Genomic DNA, 25682 nt, shown 5'->3' with positions numbered 1-25682 from the left:
AAATTTCCCGATTTCCAACCGACGAGATACGTTTTATTAATATATATACCTACGATTTTTACCAAAAAACCTCCTCTAAATGTCAATTTCGAATCAGATGGGTGTTTTCACACCCTTTAGCTTCTCTTTTTATAAAATGGGTTAAAAAAAGGGAAGCTAAAGGCCCATATTGTAGTAGTGTAAAAGTAAAAAATGAAAGTGAAAACAAAGAGTTTCCCCCAAAAGTCACTTATGTAGTGCATGTGGGTCCCTTTTTCTCACTTACCTCACCTACACATTAGGGGTGTTCGCGGTGCGGGTGGTGCGGTTTTTAACCATTTTTTCAAACCAACCCGCACATGCAGTTTTTCTAATTTCCAAACCGCACCCGCACTGCGATACTAAAAAACCGCAAAAACCGCACCGCAAAAAATGATGCGGTGCGGTTTCTGCGGTTTGAACTATCATAATTTTTTTTTTGAAATCATCATAAAATAATTAAACTATCATTAATATAATTATTCCAAAAAATTTAAGAAAATACAACCAACTTGAGATTAATAAAAGTTATAACAACAACAATAAGTCAATAATCTTTTTAAAGTTTCAGCAACACACCTAAATCAAAATAACAAACTTGAAACTAATTAAATTCCAACAACAATATAAATGTACAACTAACATAATTTTACCAATAGATTAAAAATAAAACAAACACAAACTTCCAACTCCAAATTTCAATACACATGTATGGGCTTGGGTTTGTTGCTAAGAAAAGAGAGTTTGTGAAGAGTTATGGATTTTGCCCTAAGATTTATGGGCTTGGGTTGGGCTCATATGTATGGGCTTAATTAAATAAATATAAAAATTGAAATTTTAAAGCATGCGGTGCGGTGCTGTTTGAATCGCGGTTTAATAATTCAAAACTGCAAACTGCACTGCACTGCGCGGTTTGAACCGCAAATAATTTCAAATCGCATTTTTTTTGTGGTGCGGGCAGTTTGAGCGGTTTGAAAGATTTAATGTACACCCCTACTACACATCATAAAGGCAACGAAAGTAATTATTTCTCTACTACAATGAGACTACACAGTCAAGATAAAGTGCTTCAACAAGTGCATCAACTTTTATTCAGCAAGGGTTACGATAGTCCCGACAATATCAACATAACTTGTAAAGTTCCTATCTGTACAGACATCCGCACAGGGACTTGGGGGGAAAATGTTATCCTAATTTTTTTTCTCATGATGTGGCATGCTTACGTGGACAGAACAAGTACCACGTGGTAGTACAACTCACAAAAAGAAGGCCAAGTCAGCATCTAAACAAATGAAAACCCGTACACTCAAACGGGCATCAAGTGACAGACCAACCCCCTCTCTTAGGAGCTGGTCGCCCACCCCTATGGCCAGCCAGCCTTGGACATCACCATGGCCGACCAGCCTGGCCTCCACAGGGGCCTGGCCAGTCAAGGAGTGAACTGCAGGCTTTCCTAGACACTTCTACACGTGGACAACAGCTATGGGTTGTGAATCAGACCCCTAAAAGCCCAATAGAATGGTTGAATAACATCTAGAATTATGGGTGCTTTGGTCTTTTGTAAATATCTAACAAACTATACGAATACTAAGGGATTTAAACTGTAAACCTAGGATTTTAGGCCTCCTATATAAAGGCCTCAACTTCAGGCTGAAAACCTAAGTTGCCTCCAAGTTAGAAACTTGCTTCTAAACTCTAATTGTATGATAAACCATATATTCCTCACTTTCTCTCTCACACACGCCTACCCTAGCACATCTCAACACTTGAGTTTTGCTAATACGGATTCATACCTTGTAATCCTAAGAGTGTCATAGCGGAACTCACCTATAGTGATCTAGATAGTGTTTCCCTTGATATAATACAACTAAAAGGGGAGTAGGTCATTACCCGCTATCACAAGGGGGTCGAACCTCTATAACAAATTTTATTTTCTATTATTTTTCATTTCTTATTTGTGCAAATACGTGGCAAGCATCAGAATTGTACGACCCTGCTGTCGATCGATCACTTTTTGAGGTCAACGTACACTATTAAATATATAATATTTATGCATTTAACATGAGACTCTTCTCACTCTAGAGTTCTTGAACCAACACTTGTTCAAGATTCAAACACTTCCCTTATAAATTCTCTCCAAGTATTTTACAAACACAATCTCTTAGGACTCGTTTAGAACACCATGATGTATTGTATTGTGTTGGAATTTATTGTATTGATTTGTATTATTTAATACAATGTTTTGTTTAATATTGACTTGTACTAATAAATTGTGTAAAATTATAAATTTTTTACAATAAACTCGACCCCAATCTCGACCACGGGCAGGACTTAGACCCGGACCCCGACCCAGAACCCGACTAAAACCCAAACTCTGGACCTAAAACATGCCCCAGACCCAGACTCGGACCCGAACCCCAACCCGACCCAGACCCAAAACATGCGTTGAACCCAAACTCAAACCCAACCCGTGACCCAGCCTAGACCCTGGACCCAGACCCGAACTCGGACCCTGGATTCAAACTTGGATAACGGACCTGAACTCGGACCCAGACCCAGACCCCATACCTAGATCCAAACTCAAACACTCAGACTCGGACTCGAACCTAGACCTCGAACCGAAACCCAAGTCCCAAACCCAAATCTAGGTTTGAATTTAGGGTTTGGATCCCGAGTCCGGGTCCGGGTTTGGGTTCAGAGTCTAAAGTCGAGGCTGGGGCCAAGTTTGGGTTCGAAGTCTGGGTTCAAAGTAGGGGTTGGGTTCGGGTCCAGACCGGGGGTTGATCTGGGTGCAGAGCAAAGGCCAGATCTGAGTTTGAGGTTTGGGTCGTGGTTCAGGTCCAAGGTCCGGGTCCAAATCAAGGTCTAAGGTCTAGGGTCCAGGTTGTCTTTCAAGTCCAGGGTCCGAATCCGAGTCTAAGGTCAGGTCCTGGTCCAGCTCTGGTTATAGGTTCCAGTCCAAATGTTGGTCCCGGTCCAGATGTGGTCTAGTTCTGAGGTCCAGGTCCACATCTAGGTCCGAGTCCGGGTATAAGGTTTGGGGTCCAAGCTAGAGTCCAGGTCCTAGTTTGGTTCTGGGTCCACATCCGAATTTGGGTCTCGAGTCTGGGGTCCAAGTTCAAGTCGTTTCGGTGTTCGAGGTCGAGATTTAGGCTAGGGTTCAGGTTCGGGTCTAGGTCCATTATAAGGGTATGGGTTTGGGTCTAAGGTCTAGGGTTGGGTTCAGGGCCAAGGGTTAACCGCAAACCCTTTGTAAACTTTATAATATAAGCTAATACGGATTATTTATTATATATTAAATAATACAACTCACGTTGTATTAAAATTTATAGTCGCAATAATTAATAAAATAAAATATTTTATCCATAGTATTATTATTTAATAAAATTCAACTTAAATAGAACCTACTAAACAGGCTCTTAAAGTTCTCTCTCTACAAATGATTTGTATCTCTCTCTTCTATTCATATTTTTTCCTGAAATGATTGAAAATGAAGTCATTATAAAGGCTGAGAAATAAACCCAAGGTAAAGACAAAATTACTCTTGTAATCTATCTCAAAATACTAATCACCTTCAGATAGAACTAAAAGGTTCACAATGGGCGAGTGTAAATCTCTCTCTCCATCTCTGTCTCTTGCGTTTAATTTTTACAACCATTCCTTTTTCATATGAATAACGTGATACCGTTAAAGGATCTGTTTTCTCGGCTCATGAATTAGCAGCGGATGAAACACTGTTAATAGTGAATATCTTTAACCAAATTACCACATTTTTTTCTTCATCAAATTCATGGTATGAACAATTTGTATCGACTTGTATGACGAGAAAACTAAAACTTAGCGCATGGATTGGCTCCCATAGTCGTATCAGTACAGCAGAATAAACAAGGGTACTGAGCATAGTCATCTACAATAAATTTGATGGAAAATAAAATACGTTTTGATTTATTACAGTAATAATGCTTCACTTCATCTTCTTCTTATCGTGTTTCCTCAATTTTGATCGTCGCTGTTTGAACAAATGCAGGTACAGTTTCAACCAGAGGAAAGGGTATAAAACTAGCAAAACCTGACAGAGGAATAAAAAAAGAATTAAGGTTACATATATTTATACTGTGTCTGTCATAAACAAATAAGAGAAATCTTTATGAGGTAAATAAATGGGACCTAGCTAGCATGATGAGCAAAACAAGGATGCCATAAGAGTAAACATATAAGAGTAGAGAAATGAGAGAGATACGGGTACGGCCATTATCAAGAAAAGTACATGCAAATTCACAGGAATGTTCAGAAAATATTCTCTCATACAAGTTATAATATCCCACTTCACATCCTATCCTAGAAGTAAAATTGGTACTGAAGCCGGTCTGGGCCTTTGGGAAATCATATGTTATAACAAAACCATTACAGATGTAAATATGCTAAATCTGTCTATCAACGGCAAACAAAGCAGCGCAATAATGAATTGTGTAGTTATAGTTTTAAAAAAAGTACCACATTAAAAGATAAGTACATGATGAATTCAAATCATATCCGAAAATTAGAGTCAAACTCTTAGAAATATTGTAAAACTGAACTAGAAGAGAATATGCATCACATATTTGACCAACAAATGAATGTGTTGTGAGTAATGAACAAACAGAGTAAAATGTAGTGTAGAGATTTAGAATAGGAAATGTGCCCTGATCACCTCAAGGAAAAAAAAGTTCCAAACTTACCCTAACAAAAGTATAATAAGTGAAAGGAAATGCAGAGAAGAAATCTGCGTAGAGATTCTTCTTCTTTATAAATGGAACTGCTTCATACATAAGCCACACTGCATGGAATTGGACCAATCAATTGATCAGAAATGAAAAAATACAAACTGGAGAATGTTTAAACATCATAGGTCATAGCATATATTTACAGCTCAAAATTAATTAGTAAGGACTTACTTTCACCAGTAAACAACCCCACGGGATAAAGCACAATAAATGCAGTGTACCTGGTGAACACAAACATAAGAATAATTACATAAAACAATTTGTTTCTTCCCTCCAGAGTCCGATTTGATTTTCTAGATCACGTTTTAAGTGAACGATATACCATAGTATTAAGAACGGTATATATCATTTTGGACTCTATGTTTTGCAAAAGTTTCTAATTAGACTCTCTATTTTTTTAAATAACAAAAAAAATTTAATAATAATCCGATCAAAATGTGTTATGACAAAATTGTTTACATTTTCTGTATCAGTTCGTGTTAAGAATTATCTTCAAGTTGGTTATATTAAAAAAAAAAAAGTTGTCGAAAATTAAGCTTAAAGGTCTTATTTTTACCATTTTGAAAATATAAGATCTATTTTGTCATTTAACAAAACATAAGCTCCAATCTATAACTTTTACAAAACACAAGATCCAAAATAGTATTTACAATCAATAAATTAAATAATTTGTCAGTAATAATAAGTCATGAGAAAAACAAATTAGACACGAACTTCGTCAATGAAATTTATATATGAAAGTAAAAATTAGGAAGGAAATTTTTTAACAGGACTAAGTTACAGTAGATTATTAATTTTTAATGTGCTTTTTAATAAGTAATTACCTAACCAAATCTAATATATTCATACTTAATTTCCAAACTAGAATATTGGGTAAGTATATTATATGAGTGTGAAATAATAATATATGAAACAAATTTTGAATTAAAAAAGAGACAAACAACCTGAGATACGTAATCCAATATGGACAGCTTCCAATACAAGTAAAAGCATGTTGGGGATATCTAACTACCTGCATGCAGAACAAGCAGAAATAAATGGAACAATTTACCATAAAATTGTTATATTTTCATTGGCTAGTATGATTTTACAGATTCTCAGAGTTTTAATTAATAGAGTCAACATGTTTTCTTTCTCTTGTATGTACTTTCTTTCTTGACATGTTTGGAATATAAAAGTTGAGAAAGCCAGCGAAACCTTCGTATCAGCTTTCTAGATGCAAGTGTTAAAAAAAAGCGACTGCATGATGAAATTCCATATTTGATTCATTAAGTACATGAACCTTTTTCTGACACTTAAACAAGTTTTCTAATTCTATGGCAGCCTAAGCAATGTTCAACCATATCATGTCAGCGCATTTTAAAAGTGTAAGTACAATATTGTGTTTTTTTCAAGTTATTATAAGGTGACGGTGTTGATTTTGTAAGCGATTGTGGCAGGCAGGCTTGAGGGTATTAGGCATGGTAGACGTGGGGACTGAGGAGCTTGTTTTAATGGCTTAAGGGCATATAATATCTCAGCTTCGATTTCTAAAAACCCCAATTTTATATGATGCAAGTTTGATAAATGAAGATGCTAAAAACGCAGTGTCGTTTAAGCTTTCCAGTACTGGTCGTTCAATTCCAGCCGTTGGATTTGGTACTTGCAAATCAACCACAAACTCTGTCTTCACCGCCATCGTTGAGCAAAAAAGTCATCCCGAATTCATCCCGTCCCAGTTCTCGTGCCCCTTGCGATTGAGAGAAAGAGAGAGAAGAAGTTTGAGATTTGTGAAGATAGAAGAGAAAGAGGCGGTTAACGCGTGTCATGGATAGGTAGTATGTTTTCCACGGTCGACGGTGAAAGCAAAGTCGGAGTATTGATTGTGTGCGGCTTAGTCTTCTGTGTCGGCCGGGAAGAATTATGTAGCCATCAATCAAAGGTGCTATTGTTGTTAAGGTGTGATCACCAAATCGCTATGGGATGTGAAACTCTTGGTGGTTGTTTGCATGGCACCAGTGGGCAGGGTAGTTACTCAAGGAACAGTTACTAGTGGTTACTGTCTAATCACTACTACAAATTAGGCCTTTAGTGACACTATATAGTGACACTCATAAAAGTGTATGTCACTAAAAAATTAAGAGTGAGTTTTAGTGACACCCAACATTAGACTCTAAATGTTCTATGTTTATTACGCGGAATGTGTGTCACTAAAAATATGGAGTGTCACTAAAAATAAAACCCAAAATATATAATTTTATAAAAATTAAAAAGAAAACATGGCCTATGGTGACGTGCCACGCGTGTGACCAAACAGGTTTCCCCACACTTTCTGCGCGTCACTAAAGCCACGTTTAGTGACGCGCAGAAAGCGTGGGCAAACCTGTTTGGTCACACGCTTTGCACGTCACCATAGGCCATTTTATTTTTTTTAAAAAAATAAAATATATCAGCCCAATATTCATCCTCTTCCCCAGTGCCCACACCTACCCCTCTCTCTCGTGCGATTACCCCAACCAGACCCAAAAAAAATTCCCCATCTGAGGCTGGCGCGAGGTCCTCCCTCTCAGGCGGAGGCCGGTGCTTCTCCGTACGCGCAGCAGACTCGACGGCTGAACCAGGTGAGCAACGATTCGTTATATTCATTTTGGTGCTTAATTTTTAAGATTTGGGCAGCTTAATCTTTTGTCGTCGTTAGTACCGTAGTTGTTGATGCCTTGCAATTTTTCACATCTCTGTCTTCTTATTTGCTCTTATGTTTTAATCATTCATGGGATTCTAAGAAAATGCAGAGAATAATCATATTAAACAATGGGTTTTTTTTTTAAAAAAAAATATTAAACAATGGGTATTTGTGTTTTATATTTTAAAAAAATTAATCCAAATTCTATTCTAGGGTCCTTGTTTATTGAGAGCATGAGGCTGAGTGACATTGAGAAAGCCATTAACGTCGAGAAGCTTTGAGCCGAGTTTCTTAAAGTTCTTCCTAGCAGACGACGTATCGAAGGTAACTTCAATGGCCTGTAGATTCGATTTTACAATTTTAGTCAAACATGAGACTGGAGTATGTAACATTACTCAGAATCATATAGTTTTCTTTAAGTTTACTTCCATGATTATGTCTTAGGTATTATTCTCTTGGCTTCATAGCTATCTTGGTAAGAAATTGGTTAAAAGTTTCTTGTATAATTTTAAGCTGTGATTGTAGAGAAATCAGAGAGAAGTGATGTTCCAAATCCCATGCTCTTTACACTGGTTTTTCTTCAGCCACAATAGTGTTATAGTTCTTCAAGTTTAACTATATATGTTATGCTTAATTAATTCGAGTACGATAGAGAACTATTAGTAGCACTCTCAGTTCTCTCATGCATCAAGGAAATATGACAATGTATCATTTAGCTTGCATCTGCACTCTACTCTTTACAATTATAGATTAAACTTCTTCATAACATTAAATGAATAAAGCAATTAGAAATGTACTATACCCTTTTGTTTAAAAAATTTCTTCTCATCTCTGCATAAATGTTGTTCTATATATAATGACTAAAATAATGGTTCAAAATTTCTTTTCTTTTCATTAACTTTCATAGTTGATTTTAGTGATAATTTATGACTAAAATAATGGTCCGAAATTGGTTTGGTTCAATATAGATTCAACAATTTAAGATTAATTTGTTTGATTCATTAATTATTTTACAAAAACAACTCTGAAACTAAGGATAAAGAGACTGTCTTTGTGGACTGCCGTTCTAGTACATCTACATTGTTCTATTTATTTATTTATTTTTTCTCTTCCAAATACACATCTAAATATAGAGTATTTATCATCAAATTTGTTAGATCATAGATTTCCCTTTATTTTTTTATTTCAACTTTCTTTTCTGTGAAACAAAGCCAAGCCTAACTTTTAGAAGATGACAAGTATGGAGTTGCATTTATATAGCTAGTTACCAATAGCAGTAGCTCTCATTCATATCATATAAGTGAAATGTTGTTGTCTTTTTATAGCTCACTGTAAATTTGCTTCTTTAGCCTTAAATTTAGAGTTAGTTACTCAGTGATCAGAGTATAGAAGGAATTTAGAAAGAAAGAAAAACCCTTATAGTTTGATAGATACTTCATTTTTTTTACAATATTTTAGCCGTTAATATTTGTTGCTTTAATGTTCTTGATGTTTCATTTGTGACTCTAACAAAGGTAATATATTAAAATTTATAGTTCAGGCAAGAGCTTCAAGCTTTGTAAGAAAATGTGAAAACGAATGAGTATTCAGTTGAATAACATAGTAAATATATATAATAATAATAAAATTGAAAATAATATTCAGCTTTAATTAAATAAAAAAATTGAAAATAAAATTTACTAACACTTATAACTTCGGTTATTAAGTAAAAAGTGATCTAATACTCAATCTAATTAACTTTTTTTTGTTTTCTTTTTTTGGATTACATAGTGAGCATTGGATGTTGATATTATTGGTGCCCGACTCTTATTGGTTATGTTTCATAGATCCTAAAAACTCACACTTGAGTAATCGACCTGATATTAGAGAAACGGTCACATTGGCATTTCAAACTTACTACAGGGCGATAAGGAAAGAAATTCCACCGAAGCTAAAAGTTCGACTCCCAACTGTACGTATTCTTTATTTTAAATTTCAATTATATTTTATTAAGATCTTTATTAATTTAAAGAAAAATCTTTAGTGTCTACATCAACCGGAAGACACCGAATGTGGATATTATGTAATGAAGATGATGAAAGATTTAATTCAAGCTTCGAATCGGAAACACTTTTTGGCCGAGGTACATAACATACAAACTATATAAACATGTCATACATTATTATTAAGAATGCATATGATGATAACTTTATTTAATATATTATTTATCTTTAAATTTTGTAGTTAAACGATGCAAAGTATACAGAAGAAGAAATTGATGAAGTGAAAGAGTATTGGGCAAGTGAGATGTTATCGGTTATTCAAACTTACCGACGTTAGTTGTTTTTTGTTTTAATAGACCAATAGTTATTATTTAATTTTATAGTTATGGATTTATTAGTATAATGAACTAATATGTAATATTTATTAATTTTGTTGATGTGAATTATTATAATGGTCTAATTTATATATTTTTTATTTAGTCAATTAAAATTATTATTGTTATATTTAATTGTATTTGTATATAATTAATATAAATTATTATTTATAATATATAAAATTTGAATTAAAATAATTAATTATTTTATTTTTTTAAAAAAATATTTAATATAGTGGCACTTTTGGTGTGTCACTATAACTCTAAAAATATTAATAAAAAAGAAAAAAAAAAAGAAAAATAAGATATAGTGACACATTTTGTGTGTGGCTGTTACCTTTTTAGTCTGGCAAAACCTGACACTATATCCCTACAGTGACGCGCAAAGAATGAGTGCAATAGGTTTCAGTGACACGTGTGGAGTGTCACTAAAAACTGCTTTTCCAGTCAGCCTCATTAGTGACACGCGTTGAAGTGTCACTAAAAGGTTTCAGTGACACGTGTGGAGTGTCACTAAAACTCAATTTTCTAGTAGTGAATATAGTGTAGTTGGTGTGGTGATGGTGGTTGACGGAAGCTATATGGTGATGTGGTGGTTGCGGTTATCATATGGTAACATGGTAATATTGACCTTTGCAGTTATTTTATTTTTAATTATTATTTATTTATTTATTTTTAAATTCTTGTTTTTAACTACCCTCTATAATTTTTTAAGAAAATTATAAATATCAATTATTCTTATTTTATTTATTTTTTATTTTTTTAGCAGTTATATTATAGTAGTATTATGTTTTTTTTTTTGGTTTTTTTATTATGAATTAATTATTATAAATTGGTGTAATTTTGCATTAATTATTTTATTTATCAATTATTTATAATTATCATTTATTTTTCAATTGGTGATTTATATTTAATATTTTCAAATATAGTTTTAATTTAGTGGTTGGATAGAGGATAAAATATAAACTCAAATGCTGCGAAAATATTCTTTGCTTCAATTTTTAGTCTTCAAAATTTTATTTTAGTTTTCGTTTTCTTATGACACTTTTACAATTTTTCATTTATGTCATTAAGTTTTATCCAATTTTTCTTTTAATAAGTTTTTTTATTTGTTTTAATATTGTTAGTATTTTTTATATATTGTTGTGTTATTTTGTACGGTGATATTATTATGTTATGTTAGTTTATTACGTAAGATTTTATGTTTTGGAGTTGGCAAAAATTTAACGAGTTTGAACAATATCTCTCTTCAAGTATTCGAGTTGGAGATAAGTTTCTATCTTTTTTATTTTATCTATTACATTATTATTATTATTATTATTTTCATTGGTATAATATGTTCTAATTATTATTTACTTTTCTTTGGTTTTGTAGGGAGGTTCACAGCAGATTAGCAGAAGCTAAACTTATGTAGCTTTAGTGGTTGCACTGGATTGGTCTCTTGCATTGGGCTACTTAATAAATCTTTTGAGTCTAGTTGATTATTTTCAGTTACTGTATATTCTAGGAGATCCTTCTTCTTTGTTTTAAAGTAGGATCTTTCCTAGATTTTTTTGCTAGTTTGCTATCCAGTTTTCCTGAGGCATCTCTGATTCATGTTTATTGTACACATGAATTAGCAGTTCGTGCACTCAGGGTGGATGATAAACTAATTTGGATAGATGATTTTTCATCTTTTCTCTATGTATAAACTTTTGAGTATTTTCAATGAAAGTTCATTGTCAAAAAAAAAATAAGGTGACGGTGTTCAAGACAACTCTTGGTGATGTTAGAAATACTCAGTATGAATATTAAGCAATCAAGAATAACAGAATCTAACTATCAGATAGTTAGTTTAGTTTGTTAGGCAGTTATAAGTCGTTATCGTCAGTTAGTTAGTTTGCTCTAAGTGAGCTACCAACGGACTTTACTTGACTGTGGTTAGTTCTCTCGAATACCCAGCAACCTTGTTCTTTTATCTCCTAATATCAATATATCATCTCTATTATATCTATTTTGCTACTGTTTGTACCGAAATGATAGGAAATTCCTATCATTTTTCTCTTCATCTCGTTTGGCACTTGGTAGAAGTTGTGAAGATTTGCTGAAGACCTGGACATATTTGATTTCAAGGCTTCTTTTTTTTGTAAAATTCATGTTTAAATATTAGTGTTTCTTTGTATTATAAACAAGTGTTCTTTCTTTTTTCTTTTTATTTTTTTATGGTAATTAATTTATATATTTGGACCCTGTTTATAGATTAAGAAGGTTTGACTCTTCATTTATATCATTGATTTTATTGATTCTTAAATACCTTGTGATTGACCTAAACTGATCTTGACATCTTGTGGTATATTTGTTATGAACATTTTGTTTCCCTTTCTATATATATATATATATATATATATATATATTCTGAAATGATCTCTGTTTATATTAATTCAATTTTATTTTTAACAAATTCTTTTATTTCTCTTCTCATATGCAACATGTATATTTATAATAATAATAATATATATTATCACTGTTATTGTAGATATATAATTATTTTTTAAGTGTTTATACATATATGTGGTAATTTTATTTAGATTATTTAATTATTGAAGTTTTGGTATGTTTATAACTGTGATGAATAAATTTGTTCTTGTCTTATGCTTTTTTATTTTTAATAATTTGAGTAATTTTTTGTTTTGAATTGTTGGCAGTAAACTTGAGGCAAGGAATCACTAAAGGAAGAAGACTATTAGATGTTATTTTGATCAAGTTTGTAATCACTATTTAATTAGTATTGTATTATAGACATTTTTATTTATAATTTTAAGACTTTAAATTACTGTAATGATATTTTCATACTTAAGAATGATGCGTTTTAGATCTAAAAAATTTAATGTAAAAAATAAAGGTTGTAACCCAACCCATAATATATTGGGTTCGGTTGGGTTGTGCATAAAATATGATATGAATGGGTTAGAATTTTTTAGGCCGATCTAATTGGGTTGACCTGTTGAAATACCATCAACCCGGCCAACCCAACCCGTGCACAGCAAGGTGATTTCCCTAAAAATAATATAAACTATCTATATTTTATTTTTATAGTTAAATATATTAATAAAATAATAAAACTAAATAAAAAATAATGCATTTATAGTAACATAAATTTTGTATCATGAAAAATATTTAAATTTATTTCTACAGCAGGTTCTTAAATTATATAGCTTTTGGCAAGTTGATCCTTAAACTTTATTTTTTAATAAATTGATTCCTAAACTATATACGTTTTGGCCTTATCCCAAACTTTAATTTTTGATAAATTGGTCCTTAAACATTTATTTTTTAGCAACATTAAATCTTCACTCTTAAATATTAATATTTTTATTATTTTTCTATATATTTTTCTTACTTTAATTTATTTTTTGTTAAATTCAAATAATTTTATTTTTTTTAATTTTAATATTTTGATAAAATAATTATTATTAATATATTTTATTTATTCATTTTCATATTTTACGTATTCATATAATATTTAATTTTTTATCAAAATATTTAAAATATACTTTCTTTATACATATTATTAATAAGAAAAAAGTAAACACTGGCGAATCCATATAAAACCTAAAAGAAATTTTAGTCCCCTCACGTTTTTATATTTTAGTATTGATAGTATATTTTATTACTGATTTATAAATATATAGTATATTAATTTTCATAATTTTTTAATTGTATGTATTAATTATTTAAACTTTGTATCAACGCTGGCAAAATTTTATAAGTTTGTCGTTGAGTATAATTTATTTGGTAATTTATGTATAAAAAAATATTTTGGCTACAAAATGAAAGTCACCACCAACTCTTTTGAAAAATCTAGAAAAATCAAGATATACTATGTGCTTTCTAGCACTTGAGGGAACTATACGAATTAGCAGTTTTTGATCCCTCTGACCCTGTTCTTGATCCAATGTGGAGACAAGGTATGTTCGTTATACCTTTCATGACTCGTTTAGGAATAACCAATTCGTGGGGTGGTTGGAGTATCACAGGGGGAACTATAACGAACCCGGGTATTTGGAGTTACAAAGGTGTAGCTGGTGCACATATTGTGTTTTTTGGCTTGTGCTTTTTAGCAGCTATCTGGCATTGGGTGTATTGGGATCTAGAAATATTTTCTGATGAACGTACAGGAAAACCCTCCTTGGATTTGCCCAAGATCTTTGGAATTCATTTATTTCTCTCAGGGGTGGCTTGCTTTGGTTTTGGCGCTTTTCATGTAACAGGATTGTATGGTCCTGGAATATGGTTATCCGATCCTTATGGACTAACGGGAAGGGTACAAGCTGTAAATCCAGCATGGGGCGTGGAAGGTTTTGATCCTAAGAAAATGCTAGAAATTTCTAGCAAAATCTTAACCGATCACAACTGACCTTAAGCACATATATACGGACTTGGTCCTTTGTGATGCGTGTGGTGAGTTGAGTAAAAATCTTAGTGCACAAGGAAGTGTGCTCAAGTAAGTGTTCCAAAACCAAGTGTCTCATATAGTAAAGTGGGTAGTTTAAGTGCTCAAAAGAGTGTGTATAAATATTTAACTGTGAGCATTAAGTGTTTGTAAAAATAAAAGTACTTATAGTGTGTAGTGTGGTCAAGTATTGTATTCAAATTTTATTGTAATTATTTTTGCAATAATAAATGTAATTACGTTTTCACGTGTTGTGGTGTTCAACAAGTGGTATCAGAGCCAAATCGAATTCGTTCCGAAAGAGTTATTTGTTGAATTTCTTAGAGTGACCTTCAAGTGGCCGGTAGAATTACGAAACTTAACAACCAATATTACAACCCGTGGTCGATGCATATGGAGGCATATCTCTAAGGCCAATACTTTTAGGAGATTGTTGATGGCAGTGTAGTCACACAACCAGAGGACGCATCAGCTTTGAACAAATGGAAGATTAAAGCAGGCAAAGCCATGTTTGCAATTCGGACCACAGTCAAAGATAAAATGTTGGAGCACATCAGGCCAACAAAGACACCAAAAGAAGCATTACTTTCGCATCACTATTCACCAAGAAGAATGATATGAGATTGCAGCTTCTGGAGAACGAGCTTTTCTCAATCAGGCAACGAGACATGGCGATCAACCAATACTTCACCAAGGTAAAATCTCTTTGTCGCTAAATTTCTGCATTAGATTGTGTTGTTGGTATGTCAGATGCTAAAATTAGAAGAATAACTATTCGTGGATAAGGCTAGAATTTAGAACTTTTATTATTGCAATATAAGGTTGAACAAGCCAACCATCTCTTATTGAATTAGAAAAATTGCTAGCGAACCAAGAACCGTTAGCTAAGCAAACATCTGGAGTCTCATTAAAGAGTGATAAAGAAGCACTATTTAGTAGTAATAAGAAAGGTCGACCCCGACTGAATGCTAGTAGAAATTCTAAAAAACATGATGACAAGCATAGTCATCATGGAAGCTCCCAAACAGGGGGAGCTCAGAAGAAAGACAAACGGGGTGGCCAATCAAAGAATAATAATAAATTTGATGAAAAATGCTACAACTGTAGAAAGTATGGCCACATGGCTAAAAATTGTTGGTTCAAGAAGAAAACTATGTAAGGAAATACCACCACGTCAAATGCAGAAAAGGCAGGTGATGAAGAATGGGACGCAGAAGCATCGTGGTAGAGGAAGAAGAATTGCTACACCCCTTTCTGATCGACCACCATGGACAACAGCGGTGGTTCACCACCAAGCCGTACGATCTTCCTGTGACTTATGAGGACTTGGTGAGGTTCACTCTCTTCGCGACCACATCGTAACTTTGGCTCTTCCGGTTGGTGCTGGAATGGAAAAGTTCGTTGATGTTTGCCATCAAGAAGTGACATCTCCTTAACTTCAGGTAGTGGATCGATCTCCTTCTTCTCCATCTATGGTGCACCACGATTGGGCTTCGGAGACGACATGTGACACACCAATTCGTGGTGTTTGGCTGGGACTACACTTGACACCAGTTTTACATCTAAAGTCACCATTGTTTCAACCTTAGCAGCATCATCTAGATGTTCGTCCTTGGTCGCCACTAAGGTGTCATTGGTGTTTCGTGCCTCTTCGAATTTCTGTATCCGATCAATTATCAGGTCCAACCGTTTCACGATGGGATCAATCATAACCTCGAGAGCTGAATTCATCAGTTCCAATTGGTTGGGAGCTTGCTGAAACTCCAATCGAATTTCCATCATACATCGCCCCATAGATCGACGTGCTCTGAGACCACTTGAATTTCTTAGCACTTTAGGATAAATAGTAGCAAAGAAGAAAATAGTAAATGATATATTGATATTGAAATGAAAAAAGAACAAGTTGTTGGGTATTCGAGAGACCCAACTCTCTCCCAAGAATTAAAGCTCACTTAACTAAAATGATTCCCCCTGTCTCCAAAACCCTTCTACTACTCTCCTATATATACAATCTCAATACTCCAATTACAATTACCCATATACTCTTTTTTTTTTATTTATCCTAAGGCCTAACAGTACTGTATTCAAGTTTTCGTGTAATTACTTTTGCAATAATAAAAGTCATTATGTTATCATATGTTGTGGTGTTCAACACAAAATCATATTTTACTACATATATAAATAGGTTTCATATTAAGTTCTTACATATATTTAAGAAACTATTTGATGAGAATGAATATTTACTTGAAGTGCAAAAGAATTATTCAGTAGCGAAAATATTTTGTGTAAGTGTTGTTCATAAAAAGATAAATTAGTAGTTCACATATATCTATAGTTTTGTAATGTTTAAAATATGTCTTAATTGATTTAAAAAAAAATACAAATAAACATAAAAATATATATTTTTCTTCTTATTTTGGTGTATCTTACAAAAATATGTTATTTTTTTCCTTCTTAATTTATCATATTTTAAAAAATACATGTAAACAAAAAATTTGGTTTTTTTTAATTTGATAATGTATATCAACATAAAAATATTCAAAATTAATACAAAATTAATTAAAAAAAATAAATAAAATACCATCATTGAAGAATGAAGACTTTATGTTTCTAAGAAAATAAAAGTTTGGACACCAATTCCCTAAAAAATAAAATTTGAGGACTAACTTGCCAAAATTTATATAGTTTGAGGACCAATTTGCCTAAGGACTAACTTACCAAAAAAATGAGGAAATTACACTTAGTATGGGATTTTAAAAGTTCTTATGATAAATATGGCACATTTAAGTTTGGCCAATTTATATGGTATTTATTGTTTTTAGGTTTTTGCATGGTATTTGATATGCCATATATATATGTAATTAGGTTTCTAAATCCCATATTTAATGTTTTTATTTGTCTTGGAAGTTTTATTTGTCATTGATGCCGGAAAAGTCAATGGAGTTTGCTACCGGTGCCAGAAAAGTTGCCGGAGTAGCGGTCGGTGCTGGAAAAGTCATCGGAGTTGCTGTCGGCGCCGGAAAATTCGTCGAAATTGGCATTGTCGCCGAAAAAATCACTGAAAAATCACTAAGAAACCGGTTTCTTGAAGTCTAAGAAACCGGTTTCTTGGTGATTTTTCCGTTGAGAATGCCAATTCTAACGACTTTTCTGACGCTAGCAGTTACTCCGGCGACTTTTCCGGCACCGCCATTAAACTTCAGAAAAGTCATCAGAATTGGCATAGTCGCTGGAAAAATTACCAAGAAACTGGTTTCTGGTTTCTTGATGAAGAAACCAGTTTTTTGGTAATTTTTCCGGTAATTTTTCTGACGACAATGACAATTCTGACGAATTTTCTAGCGTGGTAGCAACTCTGACGACTAATACACCGACAGCTACTCCGGTGACCTTTTTCAGAACCGACAGTAAACTCTGGGAAATTCGTCAGAATTGGCATTGTTGCCGGAAAAATTATCAGAAAAATCACCAAGAAATTAGTTTTTTTTTTTTCGGTTTCTTGGCAATTTTTTTTGTATTTTTTTTTTCTCTATTTGGTTGATTGATGAAACTGGTTTCAATTATTTTCAGTGTATATCATTTTTGTTTTGTTTTCATAATCTTTATTATTGTTGTGTAACAAAATTAGTTCATTGATGAACAAACCACTTTCTTGGTGAAGAAACCAGTTTCTTAATGAAAAAATCACTTTCTTGGTGATTTTTCCAGCGACAATGCTAATACTGACGACTTTTTCGGCACCGGCAGCAACTCCAGCGACTTTTCCGGCACCAACGACTACTGCGACGACTTTTCCGGTGCCGATAGTAAACTCTAGTGACTTTTCCAGCATGAGTGACAATTTCGGCAATCACTATAGTTTTATTTGTTTTATTTTTTTAAAAAAAATAAATATGAAGGGAATTTTAATATTTTTTATGGTAATTTAATTAAGTTTTTTTTGTATGAATTTTAAATTCAGATTTCTTTTTAATGTTTTATATGGTTTCTTTTTAAAAAAAAAATCATATTTTTAGTTTGATTGGTTAGATAATGCCATATTTAGTGGCATTTACTTTTTATGCCATATTTATCATAACCTTAATAATTTTTCCCATATTTTTAAAAATAGCCCAAATAAAATTTGAGAACTAATTTGCCAAAACCTATATAATTTATTAACGTACAGTATAAATATTTATCACAAACATTTTTTATATCCTAAATTTATATCACATTTTAGTAAATTATTATTAGAACATATTTTTCTTTATTAGGTAAATTATATTTTAATTTTGTATCACTTATTTAGTTTAATTATTCGTATGCTAAATAAGTAAACTTTAGTGTGTTTCACACACCCAACAGCTATTTGAGCTAGGCTGAGGTGCCCCTATCCTCTACAAGTACAAGATACTAAGTGATGCTCTCTCACTATATATAGACAATATTCACTATACATACGAATTTGAAAAGGTAAAATTGATTGAATAAAAATTACCTCGCTTAAGCTCCATGCAAGAAAGGTAATAAACACTGCCGGTAACTCTTGTACCTGTATATATAAATTTATATAATTAAAATAATTATATAGAAAAAAACTCTAGTATCAATTAAATTACTAAGCGAATTGAATTTTAATCTCTAAATAAATAAAAAAAGGGAAATTATCCCATATATTTTTTTTTTTTTTTTTTAAATTTACGGTTTGAATTTTTAGAATGGTTACAGCGCTAGTTGCAATAAAGATTTTTATACGATTTTTTGTTAGAATTTAAGTTGCATTGGTCGTTGTAATAGAAATTTCTATATAGAATTTTATAAAAATACCAAAAAAAATAAAATAAAATAAAATTTTAAAAGTATAAAAATAAAAAAATTCTTAAAAACATTGATAAATAGATTAAAAAAAAAAACTAAAAAATAATAATAGTGTGTAGTAGCTTCTAACATAATTAAAATTCAGAGTCGGTCTAATATAATTTAATTTATTATTAACTTTATAAAATATAGCTAACCAATAATCGCCACCTCTACCAAAGCTCGTAGGATTAAGTGAGGTAAATGAACGAACCTCATCGATTTGTCGAACAATGGCCAATAGAAAGTGAGTCCTCCCTCCCCATTGCATCAAGGGAAGCACCACTCCACTTGGCACCAAACCTGACCATATAATGCCACTAATTTTAATCTCTTTTTCTTTATCTGATAAAATAAATAATTATATAAAAAAAGTTAACTAAATAGCCCACCAATTGCTCCATGGATAACTTCCAAGAACGCTACACTTTGCAGCAAACCTGCACATAAATAATAATAGAAAAATAATTTCTTGGCATCCAAACAAATTCCCAGCAAAAAAGGAAAAAAAAAACATAAAACACTGACAGATTAGGTCTCCTGCGGAAGCGTATCCCCCATAAAAGGAGCCAGTGGAGATGAAATTGCTTAGGATTCTAAAGATAGCAATTGCCCTGTGAATTACATAAATTTTAAAATTCAGCGAACTTCGAATCAAGAATAAGAAAAGGAGAGAAAAAGGGGAAAAGGAGTAAGTAAAACCTTTACCATCCAAACGCCTGAAGAGAATTGTAACCAAAGAGATAAAGATTCGATGGTGGAGGCATCTCTAAATGAAGGTTCTGATGACCTTGCTTCGATGGTATAATTGGACTTCAAATGAGGAGTTCTGTAGGCCCTTATTCCTTAATTAGGTTGGGCCACGAGCCCAACATTAAAAAAGCTACTGAAATTGGTTGCCAAAGCTTTTCAAATAACGTGTTTTTTCTATATGTTTTATATTGTATTTTACGATGATTTTCCATGTCAATCTACTGGTTAATATTTCATTTTATTTGCTTTGTTGTGTCCATTATTATTTTTCCTGTTATTTCTCTAGAATGAACCGTAAAAAAGAACTTCACCAGCATTAGCAATCAATTATTTCTGAGCGACGCTATAAATTGCGGGACCAATTCCAATTGTGACAAACCATTCCAATCTAAAATTTTCCATTAAATTCATTTCTTCTTCTTCACCTACTTCTCATATGATATGGATTATTCAAAATTAAATTTCATTTTTTAAAAGCAACTTTAGCTCAACTGATTCTGTATCTAATGGCATTAAGGGTTTATTTTGTTTTATTTAATGAAAAAATTTGTACCAAACTTTTTTTCAATATTTTTATTATTGAAATTTATATTGCCCTTAGCACTAAAGAGCGAGTTATTCGTTATGGGCGATGCGTTGCTGGATCAATACGTCCAAGTCAGCATTTAGTGTTCCCATTTTTGTTTTTGTAATAAAGTAAACTCAATAACTAATCACTGAAAAGGTTCTTAATCATACATTTAAAAAAAATAATTAAGTACAAATCTTTATTAAAAATACAGTAGATAAACATTTCAATCACGAAGATGTTATCAAATTGGGCGGTTAGCTTTATTATTATTTTGATAAATAAAAGAATATTAATAGTTGGATTGTTTATTTAATAATGTGGAATCGGCCTAATTGGGCATGGAATATAAGTTCAGCTCTCTTTGAGACTTTTTAAACTTTGTTACACAAATCCCTTTCCCATTTAAATCATTTTTCCTGGTCCCTTAAAAATAAAATATAAAATAATTAATAAAATAAAACACTTGCTCTGCCACCCATACAAAGTTAAATCTATAAACATATAAAGTTAATTGATTATTCATTTATTTGCATGCGCAAACAAACAGTATTTTATTTAAGCAGCCTTAACCAATAAGAAGAAATTTACCTCTACTCACAAAATATCCTCAATAAAAAATATATATTTTTTCAAAATATTCTCGTCAAAGGATTAGCATATACTCTCATTATCAGTAACTTAGTGGTTTAAAGAATATTCTAACACATGTATTGGCCATATTAAATTAACATAAAAAAAAAAAAATATGATTTTTTAGTAAAAAAAATAAATGAATAAAAAGAAGAAGATAATTCTAAACTAAAAAGATAATTATACATTAAGATTTAACTTATAAAGGACGTGTATCATACAATGTTACATGAAGTTTTGATATTTATAGACCAAACTAGTAGATGGGATTTTCTTGATGAAAGAACTTGCTTCTCCCTTCTCTAAAACAAAACCCCTATGGAAAAAAAAGAAAAAAAAAATACTAAACTGAATACGTACACACAATAATAAAGCATAATGTTGATACGAATACAGAGAATTTAAACTGCTTAAAACTACTATGCATATGCCACTTGCCCACTGCGTTGAACCGAAGAAGAAGCCAAGCTAAGCTGACAGAGTTTATCATATGACTGAGAAAGAAAACCCATATAGAGGTTAGCCCATAATATGACAGTTCGAGAGTTGAAACGACGACGTAGTGGTAGTACTAGCTAGTACTAGTCTTGGACTTAGACCTTGCTACTTACGATCGATACTGTGTTTTTTTTTTTTTTTAATTATTATTATTTTACATATTATATTAACAAATCTTAATAAATAAAATCCTAAAGATCAGCCTGTTAGAAACGCTCCTCCATAGTCGAAGCAAGCGTAATTGAATGGGTCATTAATGGCAGTAGCAGTAGTTTGAGTAAAACCTCGGGACTTATTACTCACTTCTTCATCCAAATTATTTATCCAAAGCGAGTCCGAGCAGTAATATTCATCCCACGCTGGCGGAGAGGGCTCCGCCACCGCTATTAAAGGTGTAGAGGTAAGATTGTTGCAGTTATAGACACCCTCTTCAGGCAAAGAAATTTCCTTCCATATATCATCCATAGAGTAACACCCTGCAACGGCGGCGGCGGCGGTTTGTTGCTCATCTTCAATATGGTTTTTGGCCTCTGTTTTCATCTTGTCGTGACCACGATTATCATAGGCTGAAACGACACGACCCCCGGTGTCGTAGAAGCTCTCCACTCCAGTGGTGCTGTCAGGGAAGGGTAAGGATTCCACGGTCGTAATGTTCGATGAGGATGAAGATTGAGATGGAGACGACACATCATGATCAGGTGGTGGCGATGAAGATGATGATGATGATGATGAATTCGATGTTGTTGTTGTTGTTGTTGATTTCTTCTTCTCTTGAGCTTTTTTTCTCATATGGGTCCTCCAGTAATTCTTAATCTCGTTGTCCGTACGTCCCGGTAATTTCCGAGCAATTCTAGACCATCTGCGTACCCATTAATAATAAAATCATCGTCACATAGAAATTAACAAATATATGTTGGGGGTGTGGTTTCATGATCAAGATCAATATATAAATTATGTAATATCAAACCTGTTTCCCCATTTGGAATGAAGCTCTAAGACAAGGCGTTCCTCTTGAGGAGTCATCTTGCCACGTTTAAGGCCAGGGTGAAGGTAATTAACCCAACGTAACCTGCAACTCTTGCCTGTTCTGTTCAAACCTACAAATATAAACATAACAAACAAAAACAAAAATATGCAGCAAAACTTGGTTAAAAATTTGCTCCTTTGTATAATCCGCCATCTCCGAATAACCATACCTATTTTATTTTGTCTCCCTCCACCTTCAAACCTGAAACTTTTGCTATGAAATCCCATCTTCGATCTCCGAATAGTCCCACAAAGCAGACTAGTTTGAAATCCTCTTGTTCTGTCCATGGACCTTTCCTGGCTTCTTCTTGATGAACCATTTTCTTTTCTATTTCTCTTCTTCTTTTTTGGGGTAGGGGTGGGGAGGGTAAGGAGGGGGAGTTCTTTTTGTTATGTCTCTCTTACTAAACTACCTTTCTAGTACATATGGAAGAGCTAGGTGTACTCGACTAATATTTATACCACTAAGATTGGTTATTTGATGTTACTGTTTGATGATCATAGTATAATGATTTTGAATCTTCACCATACATGTGGTGTGCGCGTGGTTGGGTTTCAAATTACTTTTTCTAAAGAGAAAAAACAAAAATGGATATGAGGTCACCCACTATAAGGCAAATATAATCGAAGTTGAAGATTGATATGATGGTGTGGCTTTCAATATGATTACCCATCCTTACTGTTATACTATGCACCAATGTGTCACTGTACAATTTGCATAGCTTTACTATAACAAAAAACACAGCTTTGTTGTGACTTTGAGTCGATTTTTTTTTTTTTAATCTTTTGTAAGGTTTTCCCATTTGTTAAATAAGGACCCTTTTGTTTTATTACAGCTTGTCTTTCACTCCATGACACGTGTGGGTGAGATCATTGAAATGTTATCTAGAGACTAGCTCTCCACTAATAATTTTTTTTTGATCTCATTCCTTATTTAATACACAAAATTTATATTAAATTGTAGAAATTTTTACATCAAAAATACAATTTATACAATTTATTACAAAAAAATCCACACACGGTTACATTATCATTTTTACATTTCCTCTTTCTTTTATTACATATATACCACTTGCACATCAATTCCATGCACAGACAAGTGTGGCTTCCCTATCAACCATCAATCAACTTTCAATCACTTCTCTCTTTTTTTTCCTTTTGTTTTCATTTAATTTTTGATTTCTTTTCAGTTTTTTTTTTTGAAAGATCAAGTAACCTCCATTGTTGAAGCATAACTTCCCACAATTCCTCAACATTTTTTTCCCTCTCATTTTTGTTCTTCAAAAATTTTTCAACTCCCACTAAAGCAATCCTATAACTGTTTCCCTCTTTCCTTTTGTTTCCAATCTCTATTTATAATGGTTGTGACTCGTTCATCCTCATCTCCTTCCCCTGTTCAGAAAAAAAAAATTCTAAAATGGAATTGAAATCTCTAGCTAATAAAGCTAAGGGTAAACGTCCAATTATTGAAGAGGAGGATTCTGATCAACATGTGATCAATTTAAAATAACATAATATCCTTATCAGTCCTCAATTTCACTGATACCGTGATGCTTAATAAATAAGCCAGTGAAATTAAACATACACCACTTAAAATAAGTAAGTGTCACTAAACTTGCTTAAAGAATTAAGCCAATAACATATCATTGTCAATAAGCAAATAAATTTAATAGACAATGATCACAACAATATGAACCACATGCTTTCAATTCAATCATTCTCGAGAATATAACAAAACATAATTGAAAACATATCCATTCAATAATAAAAAATATTGAAACATAAAATGTAGTTCATAACTTTATTCAGAAAATTATAAATAATAATTTCTAAAAACAAACAGAAAACAAAACTCCCACTAACCCAAAAGATCAAAAGATTCTAAAATGCCCATATTAACAACATGTTTATTAAACAGCACGGCACTTAACCCTTTGGTTAGAGGATCAGCTAACATTGACTCGGTCTTGCAATTTTCAATGACAATGTCTCCTTTCTTGACCAAGTCTCTGACAGTGAGATACTTTATTTCCATATGTTTAGAAGCACTACTAATCTTGTTATTCTTTGAAAAGAAAACAAAGACATTATTATCACAATAGATTAGCATAGGTGTGGAAATAGAATCAACCACTCGTATCTCCGAAATAAAATTCTTCGACCACAAAGCTTGCAAAGATGCCCCATAACATGCAACAAACTCGGCATACATAGTAGATGACGTGATCAAAGTACGTTTGACACTCTTCCAAGAAATAGCAAGACTCGCCAAGGTGAAAATATAGCCGAAGTTGACTTTAAATCATCTACACAACCACCAAAATACGAATCCGAATAACCAACAACTCGAAGATTGTCAACATGCTTATACACAAGCATAAAACTCTTCGTTCTTTGCAAATATCTCAAAACTTTCTTGGCTGCAACCCAATGATCAAGGCCAGGATCAGATAAATATCTCCCAAGAACATTTACTACGAAAGCTATGTCAGGTCGAGTGCAAACCTGGGCATACATCAAACTCCCTACTACACTTGCATAAGGGATGTTCTTCATTGCTCCTCTTTCCAAATCGTTCTTAGGACATTGTTGCTTAGTGAACTTGTCCCCTTTCAGAATAGGAACAGAACCAGCTTTACACAAATCCATGTTGAACCTTTTGAGCACACGATTAATGTAAGCTTCTTGAGATAAGCCAAGAACTTTTCGATTCCTGTCACGATGGATCTCAATCCCCAAAACATAGGATGCCTCTCCAAGATCTTTCATATCAAAATTGGAAGACGTAAAATTTTTGGTCTCATTTAGGAGTGACAAATCACCGCCGGCAAGTAAAATGTCATCTACATAAAGAACAAGAAAAATATAACGACTCCCATCGATCTTCATATAAATACAACGATCAAACTTGTTCTCTACGAAACCAAACGATGTCACAACCTTGTCAAACTTCAAGTACCACTGGCGAGATGCCTGTTTGAGACCATAAATGGATCGTTTCAACTTGCAAACTAAGTGTTCTTTTCCATTCTCCTTGTAGCCTTCAGGTTGAGACATATAGACTTCCTCATTCAATTCTCCATTCAGAAAAGCAGTTTTAACATCCATTTGATGCAACTCTAAATCAAAATGCG

At 32.8% G+C, this 25682-nt stretch overlaps 2 protein-coding genes and 1 long non-coding RNA gene across 5 annotated transcripts; 1 reads left to right on the top strand and 2 right to left on the bottom strand.

Moving 5' to 3' along the window:
- Positions 1-3770: 3770 nt before the first annotated feature.
- LOC115719383 (uncharacterized) lies at positions 3771-20082 on the bottom strand. Its single transcript, XM_030648405.2, has 9 exons — positions 19779-20082; positions 19599-19684; positions 19463-19510; positions 19285-19373; positions 18712-18765; positions 5726-5793; positions 4953-5002; positions 4737-4834; positions 3771-4087 (listed from the first exon to the last, which is right to left on the bottom strand). The coding sequence occupies exons 1-9, from the start codon at positions 19835-19837 to the stop codon at positions 3983-3985; spliced, it is 657 nt and encodes a 218-aa protein (XP_030504265.1). The 5' UTR covers positions 19838-20082; the 3' UTR covers positions 3771-3982.
- Positions 7210-9904, top strand: LOC115719384 (uncharacterized). Its single transcript, XR_004012152.2, has 5 exons — positions 7210-7381; positions 7657-7767; positions 9214-9394; positions 9467-9565; positions 9667-9904. It is a non-coding gene; the product is annotated as an uncharacterized LOC115719384 (long non-coding RNA).
- A 1103-nt stretch (positions 20083-21185) lies between the features above and the next one.
- LOC115719431 (transcription factor MYB59) lies at positions 21186-23015 on the bottom strand. 3 transcript variants are annotated; one of them, XM_061110781.1, is made up of 3 exons: positions 22751-22991; positions 22490-22619; positions 21186-22381 (listed from the first exon to the last, which is right to left on the bottom strand). In XM_061110781.1, exons 1-3 carry the CDS (start codon positions 22866-22868, stop codon positions 21721-21723), a joined length of 909 nt encoding a protein of 302 aa, XP_060966764.1. In that variant the 5' UTR covers positions 22869-22991; the 3' UTR covers positions 21186-21720. The 3 variants fall into 3 exon arrangements, with proteins under 3 accessions (XP_060966764.1, XP_030504341.1, XP_030504340.1); XM_030648481.2 differs by having other exon boundaries at positions 22719-22988; XM_030648480.2 differs by having other exon boundaries at positions 22490-23015.
- Between the last annotated feature and the right edge of the window lie 2667 nt (positions 23016-25682).

The sequence above is a fragment of the Cannabis sativa genome, chromosome 2 (assembly GCF_029168945.1).
Source record: "Cannabis sativa cultivar Pink pepper isolate KNU-18-1 chromosome 2, ASM2916894v1, whole genome shotgun sequence".
Classification (NCBI taxonomy): Eukaryota; Viridiplantae; Streptophyta; class Magnoliopsida; order Rosales; family Cannabaceae; genus Cannabis; species Cannabis sativa.
The sequence above is the reverse complement of the archived record's forward strand: the minus strand, read 5'-3'. Positions and strand labels throughout refer to the sequence as shown.

What these genes read in the sequence shown, in the direction of transcription:
- LOC115719383 (XM_030648405.2), bottom strand. Translation starts at nt 19,837, where the DNA reads ATGCCTCCACCATCGAATCTTTATCTCTTTGGTTACAATTCTCTTCAG. An exon ending in AGTTATCCATGGAGCAATTG is followed by an intron (nt 19,374 to 19,462) that starts GTGGGCTATTTA and finishes TTATATGGTCAG; the next exon opens with GTTTGGTGCCAAGTGGAGTG. An exon ending in TTGCATGGAGCTTAAGCGAG is followed by an intron (nt 5,794 to 18,711) that starts GTAATTTTTATT and finishes TTCTGCATGCAG; the next exon opens with GTAGTTAGATATCCCCAACA.
- LOC115719431 (XM_030648480.2), bottom strand. Translation starts at nt 22,836, where the DNA reads ATGGACAGAACAAGAGGATTTCAAACTAGTCTGCTTTGTGGGACTATT. An exon ending in CATTCCAAATGGGGAAACAG is followed by an intron (nt 22,382 to 22,489) that starts GTTTGATATTAC and finishes ATGGGTACGCAG; the next exon opens with ATGGTCTAGAATTGCTCGGA.